The sequence below is a fragment of the Herpailurus yagouaroundi genome, unplaced genomic scaffold (assembly GCF_014898765.1).
Source record: "Herpailurus yagouaroundi ecotype Mexico unplaced genomic scaffold, PumYag 186, whole genome shotgun sequence".
In the NCBI taxonomy this organism is placed as follows: domain Eukaryota; kingdom Metazoa; phylum Chordata; class Mammalia; order Carnivora; family Felidae; genus Herpailurus; species Herpailurus yagouaroundi.
The window spans coordinates 11,131,131-11,154,157 of NW_024412417.1; the positions used below are offsets into that span (position 1 = coordinate 11,131,131).

A 23,027-nucleotide genomic window follows, 5' to 3' on the forward strand; every position below is an offset into this window, starting at 1 on the left:
CTTATTAGTTTTGCGTTAGCCATGGATTTAATCTGACCTATGTGAAAAAGATCTGAAAATGAAAGAATCATAATGCAAAACACGTATTCATTGGAGGAAGACCATGTAAAGCAGCTTGCAAAAGGTAATACAGACTTAAGGAAGAAGTGGCAAATATTTTCAGAATGTACCATCTTCTCTTGTTTATATACTGTGGTCGAGAAAAGAGGTGAGTAGTCCAATATGGATTTGAAACCTACAGTTATTTGGGATACTTGTTCCCTGAGAAATATCTTAAAATAATTTAGCTCCTTTATTTGCCATAAATGGCAGGAAGATTTTTGTGAATACTGTTAGGATAATCAGTGTTAGGGCTTTGATCTAACTTTGCAAATTAGAAGGAGGTGTCTATGTATTGAATATTTAATGTTTAATTTCTCCTCTCAAGAAAATAGTTATGTGGGGATCAAGGTTAACTATGTATCCATATGAGTTTAAATTTACCCCTTTGAGAATTAGCCAGTAAATGATGACATCTGAAAATACAATCATTGTTTTCTCCTGTGTGTATGAATGCTCCATCTATGACTCAGTCTGTGGTTTAATTCATCCAGAATTCAAACTTTGTGCCCAAGTTTTCATTTCTCATTTCTCTTTGTTTATTGTGCTGCTAGAACTGTGTATAAATGATCTTTGTAATTTTCATTCCTTTACTTTTGAGTTCTAGCATATTAGATATGTTACTGTGATCCTTTGGATTCCATTTTTAACTTATTTTTATTAATTTTGAAGAATTTGGCTGTATATTTGAATATGTTACTTACTCAGTGGGAAGTACTGGATGTGAAATAACTCTCCACTACCATCCATCCCCTCTTATCTTTATTATTAGTGGATAACCCTAATTTAAGCAACCCGTACAATGTTTGGTGTGCAGATTGGGTTTTAAACACATTGTTCTTAAATATGTGGATGTTAAATGATTTGGGAATATCAACTCATATGACTGAAATAAATCTGATTTATTATACTCTACAGCATGTATATATTAAGTCCCTGCAAATATATTATGATGTGAATTCATAAAACTATATGAGTTTATTTTTTAAAAAGTTTTGGTCTTTTGTTTTAAAAATAATTATTTTATGTTTTTTATCAGATTTGTCCAGATTTTTTGAGAGTCTAATCCTGTTGTTAACTCTTGCACTTAGTAGATTGCTTCCTTATGTGTTATGTAACCTTATATTAAGAGTTTTTCATTAGCCTATGAGACTTTTACATAGTGGTTGAGGCCCTATTCCCACAGAGGTTTTGTGTGTTTATATCTTTGATGGACTACAGGGGTTGTTTCTAGCCTGAAACCCCTTTACTTTTAATTTCATATCTAGAAGTTTTTTGAAAACATTTGGCAGTATAAAATCAAGCCCTCAAACCTATATATACCTCAGAATTGTGTTTAAAAGTCTCTAGGATACCTTGTCTATCTATGCTAAGATACATAAGTCTTTCCTTTCGGGGTTTATTCTGTTGTGTTTTCACATTTTTTTAATTGGATACTTAATAATATTCATCTTTAAAAAATTAAACATTTAAAACAGAGTCTTTTTATCCTAAGAGGAATTTATAATATGGCATGGATATGTGCATACACATAATATGTAGGTGGACTGCAAAATTTAGCTCATAATGGATTCAGCTTCCTAGAGACAATTCTGTACCACATAGAAGGAGGAGCAAAACTTTTGTTGTATAAGAAAAAATATAAAATGCTGAGTGTATGTGAGAATACTGATTTACAACTCAACCAAAAGTAAAAATTAACAGATTAACCTCTAATGTTGTAAGTTTTGCTTCATGGCAAAATTTGACTTCCATTTTTATCCTTCATTGATTCAGTGATTAAAATTGCTTCTAGTTTAAAAAATATGTGTTGTGTGTGTGTGTGTGTGTGTGTGTGTGTGTGTGTGTGTTTAACATCCATCACCATACATAGTTACAAGTTATTTTTTCTTGTGATGAGAACATTTAAAACCTACTTTCTTACCAACTTTCAAACACACAATACAGCATTATTACCTATATAGTCATCATGCTGTGCATTACATCCCCAGGACTTACTTATTTTATACCTAGAAGTTTTTGTCTTTTAACCCTGGGCACCTATTTTGACCCATATTCACTTTAAATTTAACTGAAAATAAGTGCATTACAAATAATTACTGGAGATTGAGGGATGAACCACCTCATGCCAGATTTTTTAAGTTTTTATTTAAATTCCAGTTAGTTACCATACAGTGTAATATTAGTTTCAGGTGTACAATGTAGTGATTCAACACTTCGATACAACACCCAGTGCTCATCACAGCAAGTTCACTCCTAATCCCCTTCACCTATTTCACCCATCCTCCCACCCACCTTCCCTCTGGTAACCATCAGTTTGTTCTCTATAGGTAAGAGTCTGTTTCTTGGTTTGCCTTTCTATTTTCCCCCCTTTGTTTGATTTGTTTCCTCACTTCCACATATGAGTGAAATCAAATGGTATTTGTCTTTCTCTGACTGACTTTACTTAGTATTATACTGTCTAGTTCCATCCATGTTGTTGCAAACGGCGAAATTTAATTCTTTTTATGGCTGAGTAATTTTCCATTGTGTGTGTGTATACACATATACATATATATGTATAATATATACACACCACATCTTTTTATCTATTCATCTACCAATGGACACTTGGACTCTTTCCATATCTTGGCAATTGTAGATCATGCTGCCATAAACATCAGTGTGCAGGTATCCCTTTGAATTAGCATTTTTGTATCCTTTGGGTAAATAGTAGTTACCCAATTGCTGGATCATAGGGTTGTTCTATTTTCAACCTTTTGAGGAACCTCCATACTGTTTTCCAGAATGGCTGCACCAGTTTGCATTTCCACCCACAGTGCAAAAGGGTTCCCCTTTCTCCATATTCTTGCCAACACACCTGTTGTTTCTTGTGTTGTTGATTTCAGCAATTCTGACAGTTTTGAGGTGATATCTCCTTATTGTTTTGATTTGTGTTTCTCTGATGATGAGTGATGTTGAGCTTTCTTTTCATGTGTCTGTTAGCCATCTGGATGTCTTCTTTGTAAAAATGTCTATTCATGTTGTCTTCTGCCCATTTTGTAATTGGATTATTCATTTTTTTTGGTGTTTTTTATAAGTTCTTCATATACTTTGGATATGAACCCTTTATCAGATATGTCATTTGCAAATATCTTGTCCCATTCTATAAGTTGCCTTTTAGTTTTGTTGATTGTTTCCTTTGCTCTACAGAAGCTTTTTATTTTGATCAAGTCCCAATAGTTTATTTTTGGTTGTTTCCCTTGCCTCAGGGGACATATCTAAGAAGGAGTTGCTATGAGGTCACCTTATATTTGTTGTGCTTATTTATATCGATTATGTATCTAGGGAATGCTTTGAAATCACAGTTTTGAATTTTTCATTTCTAATTAATATTTGCATTCAAAGAAGTTCATAAATTTTTAAAAATTGCTACTATGTAAAGTACTGTTTTTCTCATTTGCATCAAATACATTCATTATTTTGACTATGAAGAGTTCACTACAGATGTATCTGGTTTTAAAAAGTACACTCTTGGGGCGCCTGGGTGGCGCAGTCGGTTAAGCGTCCGACTTCAGCCAGGTCACAATCTCGCGGTCCGTGAGTTCGAGCCCCGCGTCGGGCTCTGGGCTGATGGCTCAGAGCCTGGAGCCTGTTTCTGATTCTGTGTCTCCCTCTCTCTCTGCCCCTCCCCCGTTCATGCTCTGTCTCTCTCTCTGTCCCAAAAATAAATAAAAAAAATAAAAAAGCTATAAAAAAAAAAAGTACACTCTTAATTATTTGTATTAAGTAGGAGTATTTGTTTATATGATCCTTGGGTGATTTATACTTTATGAGTAATTTTTTTAATGTTGACATGTTGGTAGGAAGTGCCATACTTTTCAGTGAATATAGCTCTAGCTTCCTGAATATCAATCTGGATGGTGGTAGAAGGGGAAATAGGCGTAAGAGGCGTAAGTACGAAGCTTAAAAACAGTTCATCATTTTCCCCACCCTTGCATTGAAATAGCGAGAGCAAAGGTAGTGGAAACCACAGCAGGCCACTTGTCACTGTTGACTTAAGTACAAACCGTGGTGGAAGTGTTTAGCCCTTTGGGAAGTTTTGTGATTGAACAAGAATGCTGGAGTTATTTTGATAAGGGAGTGGAGCAGTGTGGCCAAAACTATGATCATCCCTGAGCTCTAAAGCAGGCCAAGGATGAAGGGCTGCAGTGTTTGCTCTTCCAGATGAACAAAGATAAATTCAGCTAGGAAAATAAACTCAGTCTTTTGGTCAATTTGCAACAGAATGGTGAAAGAATTGAACTGTGTATTTTAGAACTTGGCATAAAGAGGTGTGGGAAAATAGTTCAGCATCTTCAATTCTGGCTCTATTTTTGCTATAGATTTGGAAATGGAGCAGAAAATTAATGCACAAACATATTTAACAATACCACACCAAATGTTGTAAATCCAAAATGAAAACTGAAACTGCATGAGGAGGGAGAGCAACTTTTTCATAAGTGCTTAGTTATTAAATTTGAAGCCACCATGTTCTTAGCATTCCTACTGAATATACCTAACAGTATTTAAAAATCTAGGTCTCATTGATTTGAGGTGCTGCTTTCTCCACAGTTTCCATTTTTGGGAGTATGATGTTCTTCTAACTGTTGAAGGAAAATTTAATTTATGAATGCTTCTGCTATAAGAATTTACCCATAAAGAAAGGCGTGTTGACTATATTATATTATCTTTTATTGAATTTGACTTTGTAAAATGCATCCTTTTCTGGGATTAGTTTGTGCTTTTCATTAGATGTTGTGTTACTTTAGACAGCAACCAAAACCCTGAATTTTTGTATCGCTTCTCAAATTGTAAGAATTTCAGCTGTAGCAGAACTAGGACTACTTATTTTGGAGAAGCATTTATATGAAAACATCACGAACAGGAAGTTGTTTGCCTTGTTTGGTGTAAATGTAACAAGGAATGGCTTCACTATCTTCAGATTTAAGTCTATAATTTTCTGTCACAGTAAATCACAGGACACTATTGCTTTGCTGTGTTTGGTGTCTAAGTATTCCAACAATAAGTACTTGTCTGTTCTTTTGTGAAAATCTTCCCCATTAAGTCTCCTTTGGGGTGTTCAAGGAAATTAAATTTTCTTCTGATTGAAAGAGATTGTAAAACTTATCATGAGGTCAAGGTAAAAACTTCATGTAGGCGCTGAATATACCAGAGTAGAATACATGTCTGTGCTAATGAGAGCAGAAATTTTTGGATTTACATAAGGTTTTACTCATCGTCCCTGTTGTTAGCTGTCAGACTAATGGCTTGACTAAGAGATGAGTGGCTTCTGTCCTGAGAAACTATCCATAGAAAGCAATATACTGACCATGTTGTGTTGTCTTCTATTAAATTTTAAGGGATGTTTTGTTCTGGCTGTTGACTACTGGTCATGACTCCTTGGCATAGGAAGTGAACATTTTGTTTGAGACATTCAAAGCAACAAAGAACTATTAGAAGTTGAGGATATATGGCAAAGGAAAAGGTGCTAAAGTTAGAAAGATGACAAAATGAGAAAGGCAAGAAGGTATAGATAGAATACCAAATTTTGTAAGACTGTGAGCATACAATTTGTAAGTAGTTGTTCCATTTGTTGGCGATAATTACACGTACTAATTATGAGTTGTTTATTATATGTAATCACTTTATGTTCGTGTTCTTTTTTCTTCTTAACAACAATTCTAAAAGATAAATATCAAAATAACCATTTTGCAGAGGAGGAAACAAACATGAATAGGGTCTGAAGAAGTCCTTAACCTAGTGTATCATGCTGCTTTACCAGACTATGTTTAAGTACATATAACTAAAGTTTAAAAATATATACACGTCTTTTAAATAAGCATACTATAGTGTATTTGATCAATTCTCAGAGAATGGGTTTGGGCTCCTGAGTATTTTTGAAAGTTTTAAATGGACTGCAAAGGTGGGATTTTAAGAGCCCAAATACTTGGTAGCTAATCCTTAAAATAACAATACGTGAGAGTGATCACTATCCCTGACACCATCTCTTCCTGTCTTGAGGCTGAAGTTATCCAACTCCAAACCAGGATTTATAATTTTCTCCAGACCATGTAACAGCTGCTGAAAACATTTAACGAAAACAAGGACTACCAAACAAACCTTTTACAGAAAGTTTGTTAGTTCCAAATGTGGGAACTTACATATTCGTAATTCATTATGTATTTGTTGAATTAAATAAGCTCATGGTCTTTACCTTGAGCTGTTTAGCCATATAAGTCATTGTAAAAATCTGTTGTCAGGGTGCCTAGCTGGCTGGCTGGCTCAGTTGGTAGAACATGTTACTCTTAATCTTGGGGTTGTGCGTTTGAGCCCCATGTTGAGTGTAGAAATTACTTCAAAAAATTAAAAAAGAACTATTATCAAATCCAACTTTTTAATGTCTTCTTATAATATGTGAGACATAATAAATGTTCTATTTCTTACTCCATGCTTATTATGGTAATCACTTTGCTATGGATATTGCAGATTCATACATAAGTGCTGTATAGCAGGGGTAGACAAACTGTATAAATGGCTAGATAGTAAATATTTTAGGTTTTGTGGCCCATAGTATCTCTATAGGAACTACTTAACTGCTAAAAAGTAGCCATAGGCAATAGGTAAATGAATGAATATGGCCATAATCTGGTAAAACTTTATTTCCAGAAGTCGAGCCTTCAAAATTTATTTTATCATTTTTTATAGTTATTTTTCTTTGTTACACACTTGTTTTTTCTGATTCCAGGGAGATTCTGTACAAGCAGGTGATGACTCACCATTTTCAGATTCTGTTACCTTGGAACAAACTACAAGTAACATTGGTGGATCCAGTGGCCGTGTTAGTCTGTGGATGCAGTGGGTGCTCCCCAAAATTACTATAAAGCTCTTTGCTCCAGATCCTGAAAATAAAGGCACAGGTACAGGGTTACTTTTCTTCTCTGCTAAAAAGGTAAAATATTAAACACTATTTTTCAAAGAAATAGTAGAACCTAGTTTTATTTATCACTGTCATTTAAAGTAAACAAACACCATTAGGTGTAATTTAGTTGCTTTCTATTAGCAATACCTAAATTTTGTCTTTTTATATTAAAATTCATTCCAAAAGCCATGAAGTAATTTTTTCATTGGTTTCATTGATGTGTTATATCATTTTCACTAAAAGTATGCAAAGATTGTTAGATACAGTACCTCAAGCATCAGTGGATTTCTTCTGTCTTGAAATAGGTGCTTTATCTTAATCGTGAGGCCTATATTGATGTTACTTTTCCTTATTATTGTAGAATCCTGTATGGTTAATAAACAGAAAGTCTCATTTCCTCTCTAGGAGTTAAGGATGTATATATGAACATTAAGTGTAAAACACGAGGTTTTAATATTGATTGTGAGGCCAATGCTGATTATGTTTGCTTCTTATTGCAGAGCTTTGTATGGTCAGTGAACTAGAAGATCTCAGTGCTTCCATAGATGTTCAGGATGTATATACCAAAGTGAAATGTAAAATAGAAAGTTTCAATATTGATCACTATAGAAGCAGGTAAATAATAATAAATATGGGAAAAGCTATGCTTTCTTTGAACACAGTCTTATATAAGAATTTTTATATTTTAATTTTGTTATTTTTTGAAGTGCTGTACTTATTCCCAAAGAGAGTTCTTAACAGATAAATTGATTAATTTTACTTGGTATTCATTCATATATGGAATATAACAAAGTTTTGTTTCATGCGATGGCAAATCTATTCATAAATACCCATATTGCCATATTAAATGAAACGAGCTGCTTTTACTACCAGTTTGATAGTCTGTTTGATAGAAAATAACAAACTCAAACAGTTTGTTATTTTGTATATTTGCAAAGATACTGGAGACATAGTGGATGGTTTTGTTTTTGCTGTATACTTGCTGTCCACTCTCCATATGAGTTAAATCACAGATTAAAATGGAACGACATCTCGTGGCCCTTTGTGCTTTGGAGACTTTTCTTAATCTCTCATTTGACTAATATACATGTGGTAGATATTCCTAGAACCAGATTTTTCTTGCCCTAATAACTTTCTATCAAAAGTATTATTGTGGGCCAATATAATTTATTTATAATAAATAATAGTAAAAAAATAAAGTTTTAAACAACTGTATTTTGGGTTTTTTTAATGTTTATTTATTGTTGAGAGAAAAAGAGACAGAGTGTGAGTGGTGGAGGGGCAGAAAGAGAGAGGGAGGCACAGAATCTGAAGCAGGCTGCAGGCTCTGAGCTGTCAGCACAGAGCGCCACACGGGGCTTGAACTCGTGAATCGCGAGATCATGACCTGAGCTGAAGTTGGATGCTTAACCGACTGCAACACCCAGGCACCCCCAAAAAGTAAAGTTTTACATATCCTCACAAAGATACATAGCAATGTTGTCATTAATTTTTCCCAAATACAAAATAACTAGCACTTTTTGGAGTTTTGGGTTTTTTTTTTTTTTTTGCTATTCTGGAATACTATTCTGGAATTTGTATTTGTTAATTGAATTATAATAAAACACATTTTTTAAAATTATTTTTTAAACAGCATCATATTTTTAGTTTCATATTAATTTAGTATAGAAACAGCCTTAAAGTCTGTTTTTTGGATTCATAATTTTCATTCAGCAGTTATTTATTGAGTGCCTGCAGAAGCACATCTGTTTCTGTACTTTTACTGGTGCATCATATACCCTAAAAACAGAATCTTTTTTCTTTAACAGGTTTCTAATTCTACATTAAAAACATTTGAATTTTTATTACTTATCATATTGCATGTCACACATATCCTATTGCTTATGTCAATGACTGTCAAATCTATCTAGCCAAAAAATTGTGTCATAATTATGAAGTTCAAAATATTTTGCTGGGTATATATTAAAACCTGTTGTAATAGTAGAATGTTATGAAGCATATATTTTCTTTTATACTAACCATGAATCATTAATTGATCTTTGATAATGTAATGTTTAGCTCTTTAGATCCTCCTGAATAGTATATCTCTATATGATAGATATAGATACATGTGATACATGATTATTTCAAGTGATACACGATTATTATGTTATAGCTGTAATAATTTTCTGATGATGTGAACATTATAATCTATGTTCTAGATCATCAATGACTTTACTGTTAAATTATGTAAGTTTTAAATATTTACCCATTGATTTATTCAAAATATTTGTTGTGTATTATGTGCACTATGCTAAGCACTGAGGATATAGTATTGTAAGAAAAATAAACATAAATCATGCTGTTAGGGGCCTTGTGGTCTCAGAGATAAGGTAGAAATAAATAACCAATCAATAAGTATACAGTTTTACCAGTAAGACAAAAGCTTCTATTATGCAAAACTACCCAGGGTGTGGTGCTAAAATAAATTGTTCTTGATTGCATTGTCAGTTCCACGTTTCAGTTCAGTGTAGTGTTGTTTACATGGTAACTATTTGAAATAGTTATATATGCTCAGTTTTTAACTCAGAAAAATTGAAAAGAACAGATAAGGTGAACTTATGTTTTCCAGGCCAGGGGAAGGTTGGCAGTCAGGACATTTTGAAGGAGTATTTCTACAGTGCAAAGAAAAACCTGTGGTGAGACTCATTTAGTAATTATGATTTTTTGAAAATATATTATAAACTGTTTATCTTTGTTCTTTCATGCAATAGGACTAATGGTTGCAAGAATTAGAGCTCAGATAAATTCTTTTTGACCTATTCTTCCAAAATTACATTACAAAATAAAACTACTCCTTTAAATGCTTGTGTTTTGTAACCATTTTCCTATTATAGCTATTAAGTAAATTTTTCAAAAAGCAAAGGTAGGATTGCTTTTATTAAAATGTTTTATCATTAATGTACTATTATGTTGATTTTTAGAAGTTTTTCCTATTCATAAGTGAGTTCATGTTGGATTGTCCTTTATCATAAACTAATAGTAGTAATTTGACACTAAAAGCGATTATTTTTCATTTACTTCCATTAACAATGCTTTTGCAGAAGATGGTCCAGACAGAGGCCATACCTAGCAGGGGCTCAAACCTGAGCCCATGCAAACTTGAGCAAAATTAAAACTATCCAGAGTTTTTTGCTTATGGCTTTTATTGCTTTTTGTCTTTTCACCTTCTTTGCTCCTGTCCATCACCTCAAGCCTTGGGGAAGAGTGTTGGTCTTTGGGGCAATGTGGAGGTGTCTTCCTTTCCTGTACTGACAAGCTGAACAGACGCACCTTGTTGGTTCGACCCATCAGCAAGCAGGACCCTTTCAGTAATTGCTCTGGCTTCTTTCCTTCTGTAAGAAATCATTTTAAAATTATGCTACAGAACTCCCACTAACAGGAATCCAGAGAAGGAATTGAACTATCCATAGAGTCAACTCTTGATTTTTATCTTCCTCTGTGTCATCCACTTTGTAAATGAACTCTACTTTACTTTTAACTCATAGACTGATTTTCTAGTATCATCTAATTTGTTTCTGAGTTACTTGCATATACTCTTTTTCACTCTGGTTTTGTGACTACAAACTAACTTTACCATCAGCATAAGAAAATAGAAGTGTAGGACATTAAGTGTAATTTTTTTTAAATTGTGCATGTATTGAATAATCAAGAGTTGACCAGACTGCTTTGTCTTTTCTTTTATGGCTTTTACTTAGATTGCTTTTTTCCCCTTTCTATTATGCCATTTCCTTCTCACAACTAATCCACATTACCGTATTTGGTGATCTTGAATCTGGACAGGGCTATATGCCTGTCATTGCTGGATATAGGATGAACACTAGACTGTCCACCAGTGGCTTTTAGAAGTTCAGAACCTTATTCTTTTCTAAGTGGTACAATATATCTGGATATGTCATTAAGCTAATTATTTTAAACGCCATTCTTAAAGTCAATACAAATGCATATAATTTAAAAATATTAAGAACAGATTACCACAATGATAATAGCAATTCTCTTAAGAATTTTTTAAATCGTTGCAAACATTAGATGTTTTCTTAGCATGTGTGAACTATTTCCCCTTTTTTGTAGCTGAAAAGGAATTTAAGCCTAGATCTTTAAAAAGGTGATAAAATTAGTCAAATATTTTAAACAGTTGTTTAATATTGTATTTGAATAGCAAATGCTAGTTTCTAATTGGATTCTGATATTTTTTCTGGAATTTTAGTCTGGAAAAAACATCTCTACATGTGGCTTTTATATCAGTGGAAATTCTGTTCAGTTTTATTTTTATTTGAATGGTATTGGTGTCTCTGAGAAACATTCTTAATTTTTTTACATACTTAATAATTTTAATGTATATTCATGAAAAAACCCAAACTTATTAATCCCCTTTAAAATTTTTCTGCATTTTTATAATACTTCTTTAATTATCAGTGTTTTCTAACTTTTCGTTTAAAGAGTGTAAGATGCTGATTATTACCATATGAAAAGTAATATTTACATTATCTCACTCCAGCTAGTATTCACTTGTTTTTTCATTTTGTTCCTTGTACATTAAGGGAGTTGAGGATGCAACAGTTCAACAAACAAACTTTCTCTCATGGGGAGTTTACATTCAAGAGTACCTACGTTCAATATGTTTAAAATATATTTTCCAAATCAAAACATTCATACACTGAAAAACCTTTTATACTATTTCCAGTATTCAAGCATAGCCATTAAGGAGGATTTGAGTTAGGTTATTTAGATTAGTGGTTGATTGTAGCCCTGCCCCCCAAGTCCAGTTTAAACATCTAAATACAGACAGTGTTGTTGCTGTTGGGCTATATCACAGCCATCGTTCTTCATCCGGTGTTTCCTGTTACCTAGCAAGATGGACGTAAGACTGGTAGCACGTTTCCTTGCTTTACTGTATTTCCTTTTGCGTGTAGAAAGCAAAAGGAAAGGGAAATCAGAGAGGCAGCTAGAAAGTTGGGAACAGTAAAAACAAAACAAAAAAACACCTCTGAAGGCAGCAGGGCAGTTAACATGAAAAATGATTATTTTGCACATCCACTTAATGCCTACTTCCCAGGGTATTTTTAATGGTCAGAAAATTAGGTTAAAAAAGAACATAGACAAAGATAACTTTTACCTCACCTTTGTTCATTGTAAAGTCCAGATTAAAAACAAAATTAACAGTGGCAGCTGAAATGCCTACTATTTTCCCCTTGCTGTGTCACTAGGTGGTAGGTAGCAATGTGAGAGGAAGAAAATGGAAGCAAAAGAGCTTCACTAGTTCTGGGATAACATAGGCCCGGGCACTTTGCTGCTTTGCCACTCTCACTTTTTTCCTGTTTGTTGTTCTTTCTCAGTGCACTTCCTCTCTCGACATCACGCATTGGACTGTAATAACCTAAAAACTTTATCAGGCCCTGGGAAGAGAGGTTGGAAATGTGTATAACACCTTAACTTTAACTTTATGTTGAGTGATGTGTAAAATAGGATTTTATGTACATTAATTGGTTCAGGAAAACTTTAAGAGCTGTCCTTTAATGTTGAGAAATAGAAAGTATGCATTTTATTTCACTCTTCAAAGTATGCTGTTTTACTACAATTTGTTTATAGTGTGTAATTTGAATATAATTGGACATGTTTTGTCAGCAGTATTGATGACATAATGATATAATTTTTACTGTCAGTCAAATGTCGTATGTGTATTTAAGTAGCATTAAACTCAAGGAATAGGAGTTTGAATTGTGAGAGAGTGGATAGTTAGGTTTTGTAAACAGAATGATAGCCACTGAAAATAAGCAAGTTCTAAAAGACAGATGTTTTATTTTTGTGTTATGTTACTATCTCCAATAAACATGCATTAAATGATTGGTTTAGTTATCAAAGCATGGTATCAATGAAGCTCTTTTTATGGGCTTAGTCTTCATATACATTAGCCAAATTATTAAAAGAAAAACTCTGTTCTCATAAATGTTAATTAAGTCGAGGGAAGTCAATCATCTTTTCTATTCAGATTGTTTGTTGATTACAAATGGAAGTACATTACATGGTTATTTCAGTTTCATCTGCATAAACAATGTCTCTGTGATCCATATTGGTACTTTTAATGAAAAATTATCAAGAATGAAAAGATAAAATCCAGAGATGTCTTGTTGCAAATTCTGAATATCACAGAGAATGTAGAAATCATAGACACAGATATAACAAAGTTTAATTGCCTCTCTCAAGATCTAGAACTAGAACTCAGGATTTCTAATTTTCAGTTCAGCATTCCAAGTCTTAGATGGTTTTTCCCCATGTGTGGAATTGATCAGTAATGTGCTCATCAGAGGGTGTAGACATAGTAAAAGATTATAATATCAACTGAGATTATTTTCTGCTTTCACATAGTTGTTTTTTTTCTTTTTTGTAATGAAGTTTGTATTGTGATTTCCTCTTTCTGGAACAGACAACAGCAAAACTCCTAGATGGCTCTCATCAGCAGCATGGATTTCTCTCTTTGACATACACAAAAGCTGTAACAAAAAATGTCCGCCACAAGTTAATATCAAGAAATGAGCGAAGAAGTTTTCATAAGTTATCTGAAGGTTTAACGGATGGTTCCCCTCATTTTCTTCATGAAATTCTTCTTTCAGCACAAGCTTTTGACATTGTCCTTTGCTTTCCTTTGCTTAATGCCATTGCAAGTATATTTCAAGCAAAATTACCAAGGACCCAAAAAGAGAAAAGAAAATCTCCTGGTCAGCCCATGAGGAGCCATACATTGACTTCACGCAGCTTACCTTTGATTTATATCAACACAAGCATAATCAGAATTTTTGTTCCAAAAACAGAAGAAATGTGGGCACGTATTGAAGGTATGTCCTTCAGAGTTTTTTGTGGTCTGATTTTACATAACTTCCATTTAGGGAGTTTAGTTTTTTCTATTCTTTTTTAATATGGCTGGTGGTTGTAGTTTGTACTCTGGTGTGTTTTAGAAAGAGTAACTATGTTACAGTCATTCTACAACTAAACCTTTAGGAGATATGTCAGGATACTGGGTTTGTTTCTGACTCAATTACTAGAGTAAAAAGTAGATTTTTTTTTCATCAGGACTTTTGCTAGTGAAGCTTATCTTACTGTCATTTGTTTTATTAAACTCAAATGTTAGATTCTATATACCTAAGGTAAGTAGAAATTATTAAAAAAAAATAGCCAACACACAAGGTTCCTGTGGCTTCTTCCAGGCTTCTCAGTGCAAATTAACTTAGGTTTTAAAATGAAATGAATTTGGGGCACCTGGCTGGCTCAGTTGGTAGAGCATCTGACTCTTGATCTCAGGGTTGTAAGTTCAAACCCATGTTGGGCATGGAGCCTACTAAAAAAATAAATAAATAAAATGTAATGAAATGAATTTAGAATCCCACTGCCTCCAACCGTGAGAGTAACTTTTAAATTTTTGCTTTCCCATGCTAGAAAACAATGAAGAACTTTAAAGATATTGAGTGAAGTTCTAGTATAGTAGTTCACATAGTATGAACTTGGAAGTTACAGAGACCTGAGTTCAAATCCCAGATTTACTAGTTAAGAACTGTGAAATTTAAAGCAAGTTAAGTCTAAGTTCCTACGTATAAATGGTAATAGTAGTGCTTGACTTGACGGTAGACTTTACTGACAGCTTACTTTTCAATGATGACTATGTGGCGACTACATGAATAGTGCTACCTGCATAGTTAGCTTTCAGTAAATGGCAACTGAATCAGCAGATGTGCCCATTCTTTTAAAGTAGAATATCTGGAAGTCCCCCATTTCACTACTGCTTATATACCTCTTTGGCCAAAACATAGTCATATGGCTACACCCCACTGTGAGAGAGGCTGAGAAACAGTATTTCCCTAGGTGGTAGGGTGCCCAGCTCATAAATTAAGGCCATGTGAATTAGAAAAAGAGAGAATGGTAGTTGAGGGATAAGTACTAGCCTCTGCCACATGAAAACAGTAAAGCTTTTTTTTCCCTTTTAGTTATTATGTGGAGGAGGAAGAGCTTGAATGGTCAGTGATAGCAAATAAAAAAAAAGAAAAGCATCTAGTTCATTCTGTTTCTTCTCGGAGCCTAGTCTGTCTCCCAAAGGCAAATCTTAATTGGGGAAAGTTATTCTGCCTAACATTATAAATAAAGTTTTATTCAAGGTAATGGTCCTTTTTAAAAAAGTTCCCTAAGTAAAAAATAAATTTGTAGAGCTTTATAGTTCTTAATTACCAACATGTATAGAGATAAATTCAGTGTATTATACTTAGTGGATATTTTTAAATGTTTATTTGTTTATTTTTAAGAGAGAGGGAGAGCAGGGAAGGGAAAGAGAGAGAGGGAGAGAGAGAGAATCCCAAGCAGGCTCTGCACTGTCATCACAGAGCCCGACGTGGGGCTCGAACCCACAAACTGTGAGATCATGACCTGAACCAAAATGAACTGACTGAGCCACCGAGTTGCCCCTGTACTTCATGGATTTTTAGTATTAACCAGTTCCTATTTTCTTTCTGATTTTTAGTAGAACTGTCATAAAATTGATTATTTTGAGATAAAAAAATTAGTATTGGCTGTATATGCTGTATTCTGACAGTATTATACAAGTTGTTTTCATCTGTTCAGAGACTTTGTAGAAACACATGAATGGTAAAGAATAAAGTTAGTCTTTGTTGAGCAATTACAAGTGATCTGAGAGGCAACTACTAACCAGGATAGAGGCTGCATGCTCATTGTAGACACGCTGACCTTTGTGCTTTTTCCTTGTTATTATCCTTTATTATGTGAGTATCTAATGAATGTTTAACTGATATGATTTATATTAAAATTACTTAGGCAAAAAAAGAAACCTATATTTTTAAACAGTATAGCTCTCTAAGTCCCATTTTGTGTCATAATAACACTTTTTCATAACCATACAGAAAGAGGGATAGACATAAAAGGTCATGGAGATTTCAGACCATCTTTTTGATTTTTCAACTGCGAATGGGGGAAAACACTATGGAAACAGAAGTAGTTTGGCTTTCTTTATTTGAGAAAACTTAGGATTATTTTGGTAAGAGTTTGAAGTAGTCCATTGTATTTTAAAACTATCATTATATTGGGGCACCTGGCTGGCTCAGTTGGTTAAGCATCTGATTCTTGATTTTGGCTGGTCATGATCTCACTGGTTCATGAGATTCAGCCCCGTGTAGGGCTCTGATCTGACAGCATAGAGCTTACTTGGGATTCTTTCTCTTCCTCTCTCTCTGCCCCTCCCCCACTTGTTCTTTTTCTCTCAAAATAAACAAATATTTTAAAATATAATTATATTATAGTATCTATAAGTTTTTCCATTAAAATAAAATTGCAGAAAATGTGTATCCAGATGAAAATAAGAATAAAGTTTTGTGATATCTATATTATTAACAAATTGTAAATTTTTTTTAGCAATTAAGGGTTTTCTTTTCTACAGATACCTCTCTGGGTATTATAAAAACATTTATTTTTCTAACCAGAATGAGTTTCTGTAATTTCATTTAAAATAATTTATATTAGTAAGCTTTTGTGATTTCCTGAAAATTCTTTTTCTTTTTTTTTTTTGTGTTTATTTTTGAGAGGGAGACAGAGAAAACAGTCAGGGGAGGGGCAAAGAGAGAGGGAGACAGAGGATCCTTCTGCGGGATCTTTCAGCAGGAAGTAAGCTCCTTCCTGTCAGCTCAGAGCAATGGGGGCTGGAACCAAAAACCATGAGAACATGACCTGAGCCGACGTCGGAGGCTTAAATGACTCAGCCACCCAGGCACCCCAGATTTACTGAAAATTCTTTGTAGTGTGTATTTTGTGTTTTCATTCCATAATTTTCTAATTATTTTCATTTGAGTGTAAACAAGTGGTAAGGCCCAAAACTTCATGGAAATCTAAGGGAAAAAAAATGTTATTAGAGATGAGAGGGTAGTATGAGGTGGAGAGAAATACAGGAGTGCTGTATGAAAAAATTGGGAAAGGTCGTGCAGACAAATCAGGAAGCAAAGCAACCTATCTGTGGTGAGTTTTTACTGCTACAGAAGTGTTCAGGAATTACAAATCATCCTCAAATTATGTGATGTAATTGGCGTCTAAATAGTAATTGCCTGCTAACTAATCCTAGATTGAATCCTTCTTCCTCTAATATCCCTAATGCTATTTTAAGGTCTCACACCTTAAATTTCACATCCTAAAACATCAATATTGATCACAAATACAAATAAAAAGAAAAGAAACCGAATGTATATGCTTCATCTCCCATTTAAGTTTTGAAATTGGGCCTAGAATGTAGAGCAGTAGCAATATGTTGCTTTTTCAGGATGAGCCAGCTAGCTTAGACTTTTTAAATAGGTGTTCAATAGTATTTTATACTGATAAATCTTCCAGAATCAGACATAGCTTTCCTCCTTATGCACATTTGATCTGCATCCAACATTTGCTTATTCATCATAAAATATTTTACCTGTTTGATGTACTGAATGATTTGAGATGTCTTTGGTACTTGTTAATAGGAGGGACATTTTCATAGTGACTTATTCTTTCAGTTAGACATTCATTCTAGAACTCCTTTGAATAAAATTTTGTAAACATACATACATGTGAGAGAAACTTACATGACAACTTCTTTTCACCACCCACATCAGTGTCATGGCCCTTAGGTGAACCTTATTTATGGTGTTAAATGTTTCTTCTTAAGATAGACTTTATCTATAAAGTATAAATTATCTCAGTCATTGAGTCAGAAGTCTTTTTTTTTTCAATTTTTTTATTGTGGTAAAATACACATAACAAGATTTTTTCCATTTGTAATTATTTTCAAGTGTACATTGACAGCATAAATTACATTGCCCAGGTTTTACAACCATGACCACTATCTGTTTCCAAATGTTTTCATCATCACAAACTCTGTACTCATTACTTTCTGTCTCTGTGAATTTGCTTATTCTGTAAGCAGACAGACATGTAAGCAGAATCATAAATATTTGGCTTATTTCACTTAGCATGATGTTTGTAAGGTCCATCCGAATTGTAGCAGGTATCAGAGCTTCATCTTTGTGGCTGGATAATACTTCATTGTATGGACGTGCCACATTTTGTTAACTTTCATCTATTAGACACTTGTGTTGTTGCCACCTTTGTGTTGGCTGTTGTGAGTAGTGGTGCTGTGAACACTGGCATACAAGTGTCTGTTGAGCCCATTTTCACTTCTTTGGGATATGTACCTAGGAATGGAATTGCTGGATCATATGGTAATTCTGTGTTGAGAATTCTTTGTTTTTGAGGAACCTCCAGTCTGCTTGGACACCTTTTTGACTAAGGCAGGATTTGTGGTATTTTTTGAACAACACTCATGTGCAGGCATAGTTCAGAATATAAGAGGGCTCACTCTTAGTAAGGATGGGAGCACCTGTACACTGAGCACCTCTTCAACGAGACAGAGGTTAGAAGTTCAGTAGTTCACTCTAGCTTTATTTTCCTATCATTCGCAGAGATGGTTTATTGAAACAGGTTCTGTGCTTCACTGATTTGTGTACATGTCAGAAGGAATAAAAATCTGGCTATTTGGGAAAAGGGAGAGAAAACAGCTTTATTTCTTTTGTGTGTTTGTTTTGTTTGTTTTTTGGTTTACTGTATTATAATCATTAATACTACATATCACACAATTTTGTTGGTGTTGTATTAAATTTACCATTCAATGGGGCGCCTAAGTGACCCAATCTGTTAAGCGTCGGACTTTGACTCAGGTCATGATCTCATGGTTTGTGGGTTTGAGCCTGCATTCTGCTCTGTACTGTCAGCTCGGAGCCTGGAGCCTGCTTTGCATTCTGTGTCTCACTCTCTCTCTCTCTCTGTCCTTTCCCTTGCTCATGCTCTGTCTGTCTCTCTCTCGAAAATAAGAAACATTAAAAAAATTAAAAAAAATAAATTTACTATTCAGCTGCTTTAACTAGGAAAATCCTCAATTGATTGGAATTGCAAAAATATTTCTAGCCTTTGCTTTCTTATTTTTAAAGTTCTTTCTTTTTTTGGTGGTGGTTATTGTAGGATTTTTAAGGTAGAATTTCAAAATCCACATGCCTAAGTACTTCCTAAGCAGGTAACCTTGAATAAGAGCATATGGAAAAAAGAGTGCATTTTGTTACAGCCATTTTGGAAAATATAGTCTGTTTCTCTGTGAACTTGTGGTTAATTTAAATCCTTTATACAAACACTTTTTGCAGTAAACACCTTTTTAGTGGCATTTTTCATGACTTGGGTGAGTATGTATATAAATAAATTTCTAGCAAAAAAGATTGCTAGATCAAAGGGCATGTACCTTTAAGATGTTAAGGGATGTTGGGGCGCCTGGGTGGCGCAGTCGGTTGAGCCTCCGACTTCAGCCAGGTCACGATCTCGCGGTCCCTGAGTTCGAGCCCCGCGTCAGGCTCTGGGCTGACGGCTCAGAGCCTGGAGCCTGTTTCCGATTCTGTGTCTCTCTCTCTCTGCCCCTCCCCCGTTCATGCTCTGTCTCTCTCTGTCCCAAAAATAAATAAACGTTGAAAAAAAAAATTCTAAAAAAAAAAAAAAAAAGATGTTAAGGGATGTCAAATTGCCTGTCTAAATAGCTGCACCAGTTTACTATTTCCTTACTCTGATTCTAACAGAGTTTTGGGTTTTTGTCAGTCTCATTAATTAAAATTGCATTCTTTTTCTAGGTAGTTGCTCATCTTTTCCTTATCAATGAGTAAGAACTCTTTGTGTATTAAGTCTTTTGTCTGGACTACGTTGTATTGCATGTATCTCTTCTCTTTTCTTCTCTCCCTCTGCCTCTGTGTGTGTCTATGTCTATGTGTATATCTGTATTTATATCTACATGTATATATCTTATACCTATATAGTTGACCCTTGAACAATGCGGAGGTTAGGGGCACCAAGCCCCCTTGCCCCCGTTGAAAATCCACGTATAACTTTGGACTCCTCCAGAACTTAACTACTAATTGCCTACTGTTGATAGGAAGCCTTACCAATAGCACAGTCAGTTAACACATATTTTTATATGTCATATGTATTCTATGCAGTATTCTTACAATAGTACCTAACTTTTTCTAAACTTTTTCAGTATTTCTGGGTTACACAGCTCATCAGCGTTGTTTTAAATTGTCTCCAGTCTCCAAAATTTTTCTAATATGTTTATTTTTAAAAATCTACATATAAGCAGACCTGCACAGTTCAAACCCTTGTTGTTTAAGGGTCAGCTGTACTTATATCTATAAACTATCTCTGAGAAGTAATGACTTTCTAGAATGTGCCTGTCTATAATTTATATAGATATATCTTGTAGGTAGGTAGGTAGGTAGGTAGGTAGGTAGGTAGGTAGGTAGATAGCCTTCTGTAGTTATATTGCATGCCAAATATTCAAAACTTTTGGCACATTCTACATGTTTTTTGACACTTCGTCTTTCATCATTGCTGCTCTTAATTCAAATGATTAATTCACCCATGATAGCTTTGTGTAGGGTTGTCACTACAATTAGGGGTTTATAAAAGTGTAACATTGCACAGAGGCAAGTTCAAATACTCTTGGGACTTGAGATGTTTTATTCTGTTGAGTTTATATTGAGAATCCTAAAGGAAGAAGTCTCTGAAACACTTATTTCTTGCTGGATTTATGAAAAGTTATTTATAAATAACAGTCTTATGTTATCCAACAATTGCATGAAAATTCTGCTCTTTATTTAAACTTCAGGTTCTGGTCACTTAAGCTCATAATTTCAAAGTTGTTCGTAACGTTTTCATTTTCAATACACACTCTTCTTGCACCAAGAAAAGTTACAATCTTTCAGACTTATATTTCACATTACATTAACTGTAAAAGTTTTTAATAGTTCATGTGTAAAATCAGTTAATAATAAGAAAAATATACTTAACATTCTAATATTTTATTTAAACAAATGATACTGAAAGTCTGGTTTTCAACTTGAATATTGTTTGCATTATGTGCAATCATTATCAAGATCCTGAATCTACAGGTGTTTGACTTCCAGTTTAAGCTATTTATTTCAGAATAGAGGACTGTTTTTTGGATCTAACATGAGTCTTCTAGAGTAAGTAGTTCCGCATGAGCCTAAATTTTTAAAAATACAGTTTAAGCAAAGAAGGAAGGCATTCATTTTCATGTTGAAAATGCATCTAGAGGGAACATTTCCTCATATGGTCCAACTATTAAATGCAGGTGAAATAAACCAAAAAAGGGGAAGCTTACTTTTTTCTAATTATAAAGTAACTAAAGAACTGAATCAAAGCACTTTCTTATATAAATACATATTTTATTATTTTTTCTTCTATCTCAAAGGTACATTTTGATAAGCTAAATACTTTCTATAATAAAATTGATTATTTTTATTTAGTTTGTGAATGATCTGCATTCAGTGCTTTTCTTTATTATTAAAACTTTATAGTCAGTATAATCTAGTGAGAACACTTTTGGCTCTAACAGAAACAGAATTCTGTTCTTGGATCTGGCTTTGTATGTAACACCAAGTACGTCATTTTTCTTCCATATGTACCTCATTTACTGCAGTGTTTCTATTACATTTCAGACTTTCATATGGTGAGTAGTATCTGTAACCTGGAAGAACAGTTAGCAAGTATACTAATTGCACTTTTGTGGTATGGTCTATTCTCTAGACTTACTATTTATTGATTTAATTGATGCCTGCTGCTTAATCAGAGGTTTTCCCCACATGGAACTATTTGATAAGCTTGGCATAAAATGCAAGATCTGTGAAATGTAAACAATGTTCATAGTATAAGGACCTATAATCAAACCAGACCTCTAGTCATTTGAAAAGAGTACAGCTGCATGAGAAGCCGTTTTCTATTTGATCTTTTTTGCTGTGGACATTTAAAAGTACTGTCTTTATTGCACCATCCACATGCTAATATTTATTATGATAGCTCATCTCTTTTTCCCCCTTTTTCTGTCCTTGTGACCCCCACCTCCCAGCTGTTTTGCCATTCCCTTTATGTACATCTTATCCTGGTTCCTTCTTTTCCTGAGTATCTTTCTTCTAACTTTTTCTGATTTTCTTAATTCTGACTTTCTTTTTTAGTCTAATCTAAGTCAGACCATACTGAGTGTACTGCTGAAGCAGCTGGAAATAATCTCTTAGCTTTTGCATTCTTTGGGCACCACAGTTTGGGAAATATGGATTGTATGCCTTTGTAGGCGTGTTCTGTTCAGGATATTCCCGAGGTCTTGCAGGCAGTCCTGTTCTGTTCCATTTGTGGCAGATGATAGTTTCTTGGGAGAAACGATGAGTTTGAGTATGTGTTTTCTTCAAAAGCCACAAAGTTGTATATTGTTAGCAATTTTAAACAATTTTTGAAAGCTACTACAATGGCATCATCTGTGGGACAAGAGGGAGTAGAATATAAATTTATATTAATATAAATTAATGGGGCCATGAAGAACCCTTATCCATTTTCAAATGGTCCTTAGAAAAGACATTGAATTAGCCAGTGATTTCCAGAAAAATTGTTAAACTTTATAAGAACATGGCAAAATACTGTTGCTTTATTCAATACAAAGGATCAGAATTTAAATATATATATATATATATATATTGTTTTTCATTTTTTATTGTTTTCTGAGATTACTTACCTTAGTGTTAGATTCCATTAGGAGGTGGAAGTTTTACATAGGTATGAAATTATTTCTCAAGCAATTTCACAGTAGAAATTACTTAAATTAAAAAGTGCCTAGAATAACACGTTGAAATGTCCTTGTATATTAAACAATTACCTGTTTTGTTTTTTTCTTTACTGTTGGCAGCCATTATATTTCTTTTGGAATTTCTGACATGTTAGAAGTCAGAAATTGAAGTGCTGTGACCATGTGTGTACATATGTGTGTGTGTATTGTATTTAATTATTATTTGTCATGTAGATTTAAATGGTTTGAGAATCTGTCACTGACCTTGTA

General features: G+C 33.9%; 1 protein-coding gene across 10 annotated transcripts in view; it reads left to right on the forward strand.

The window, feature by feature from the left end:
* Positions 1 to 23,027, forward strand: part of VPS13B (vacuolar protein sorting 13 homolog B) — a 795,663-nt gene that overhangs the window by 435,998 nt on the left and 336,638 nt on the right. For 7 of the 10 annotated variants that reach the window (XM_040494097.1, XM_040494098.1, XM_040494096.1 and 4 more), the window contains 4 exons: positions 6,866 to 7,037; positions 7,540 to 7,654; positions 10,274 to 10,415; positions 13,503 to 13,911. In XM_040494097.1, the coding sequence (XP_040350031.1) occupies positions 6,866 to 7,037; positions 7,540 to 7,654; positions 10,274 to 10,415; positions 13,503 to 13,911 (838 nt within the window). Of the gene's footprint in view, positions 1 to 6,865; positions 7,038 to 7,539; positions 7,655 to 9,650; positions 9,718 to 10,273; positions 10,416 to 13,502; positions 13,912 to 23,027 lie in introns of those variants that run through there. The other 3 variants (XR_005796430.1, XM_040494094.1, XM_040494099.1) reach the window with 3 other exon arrangements.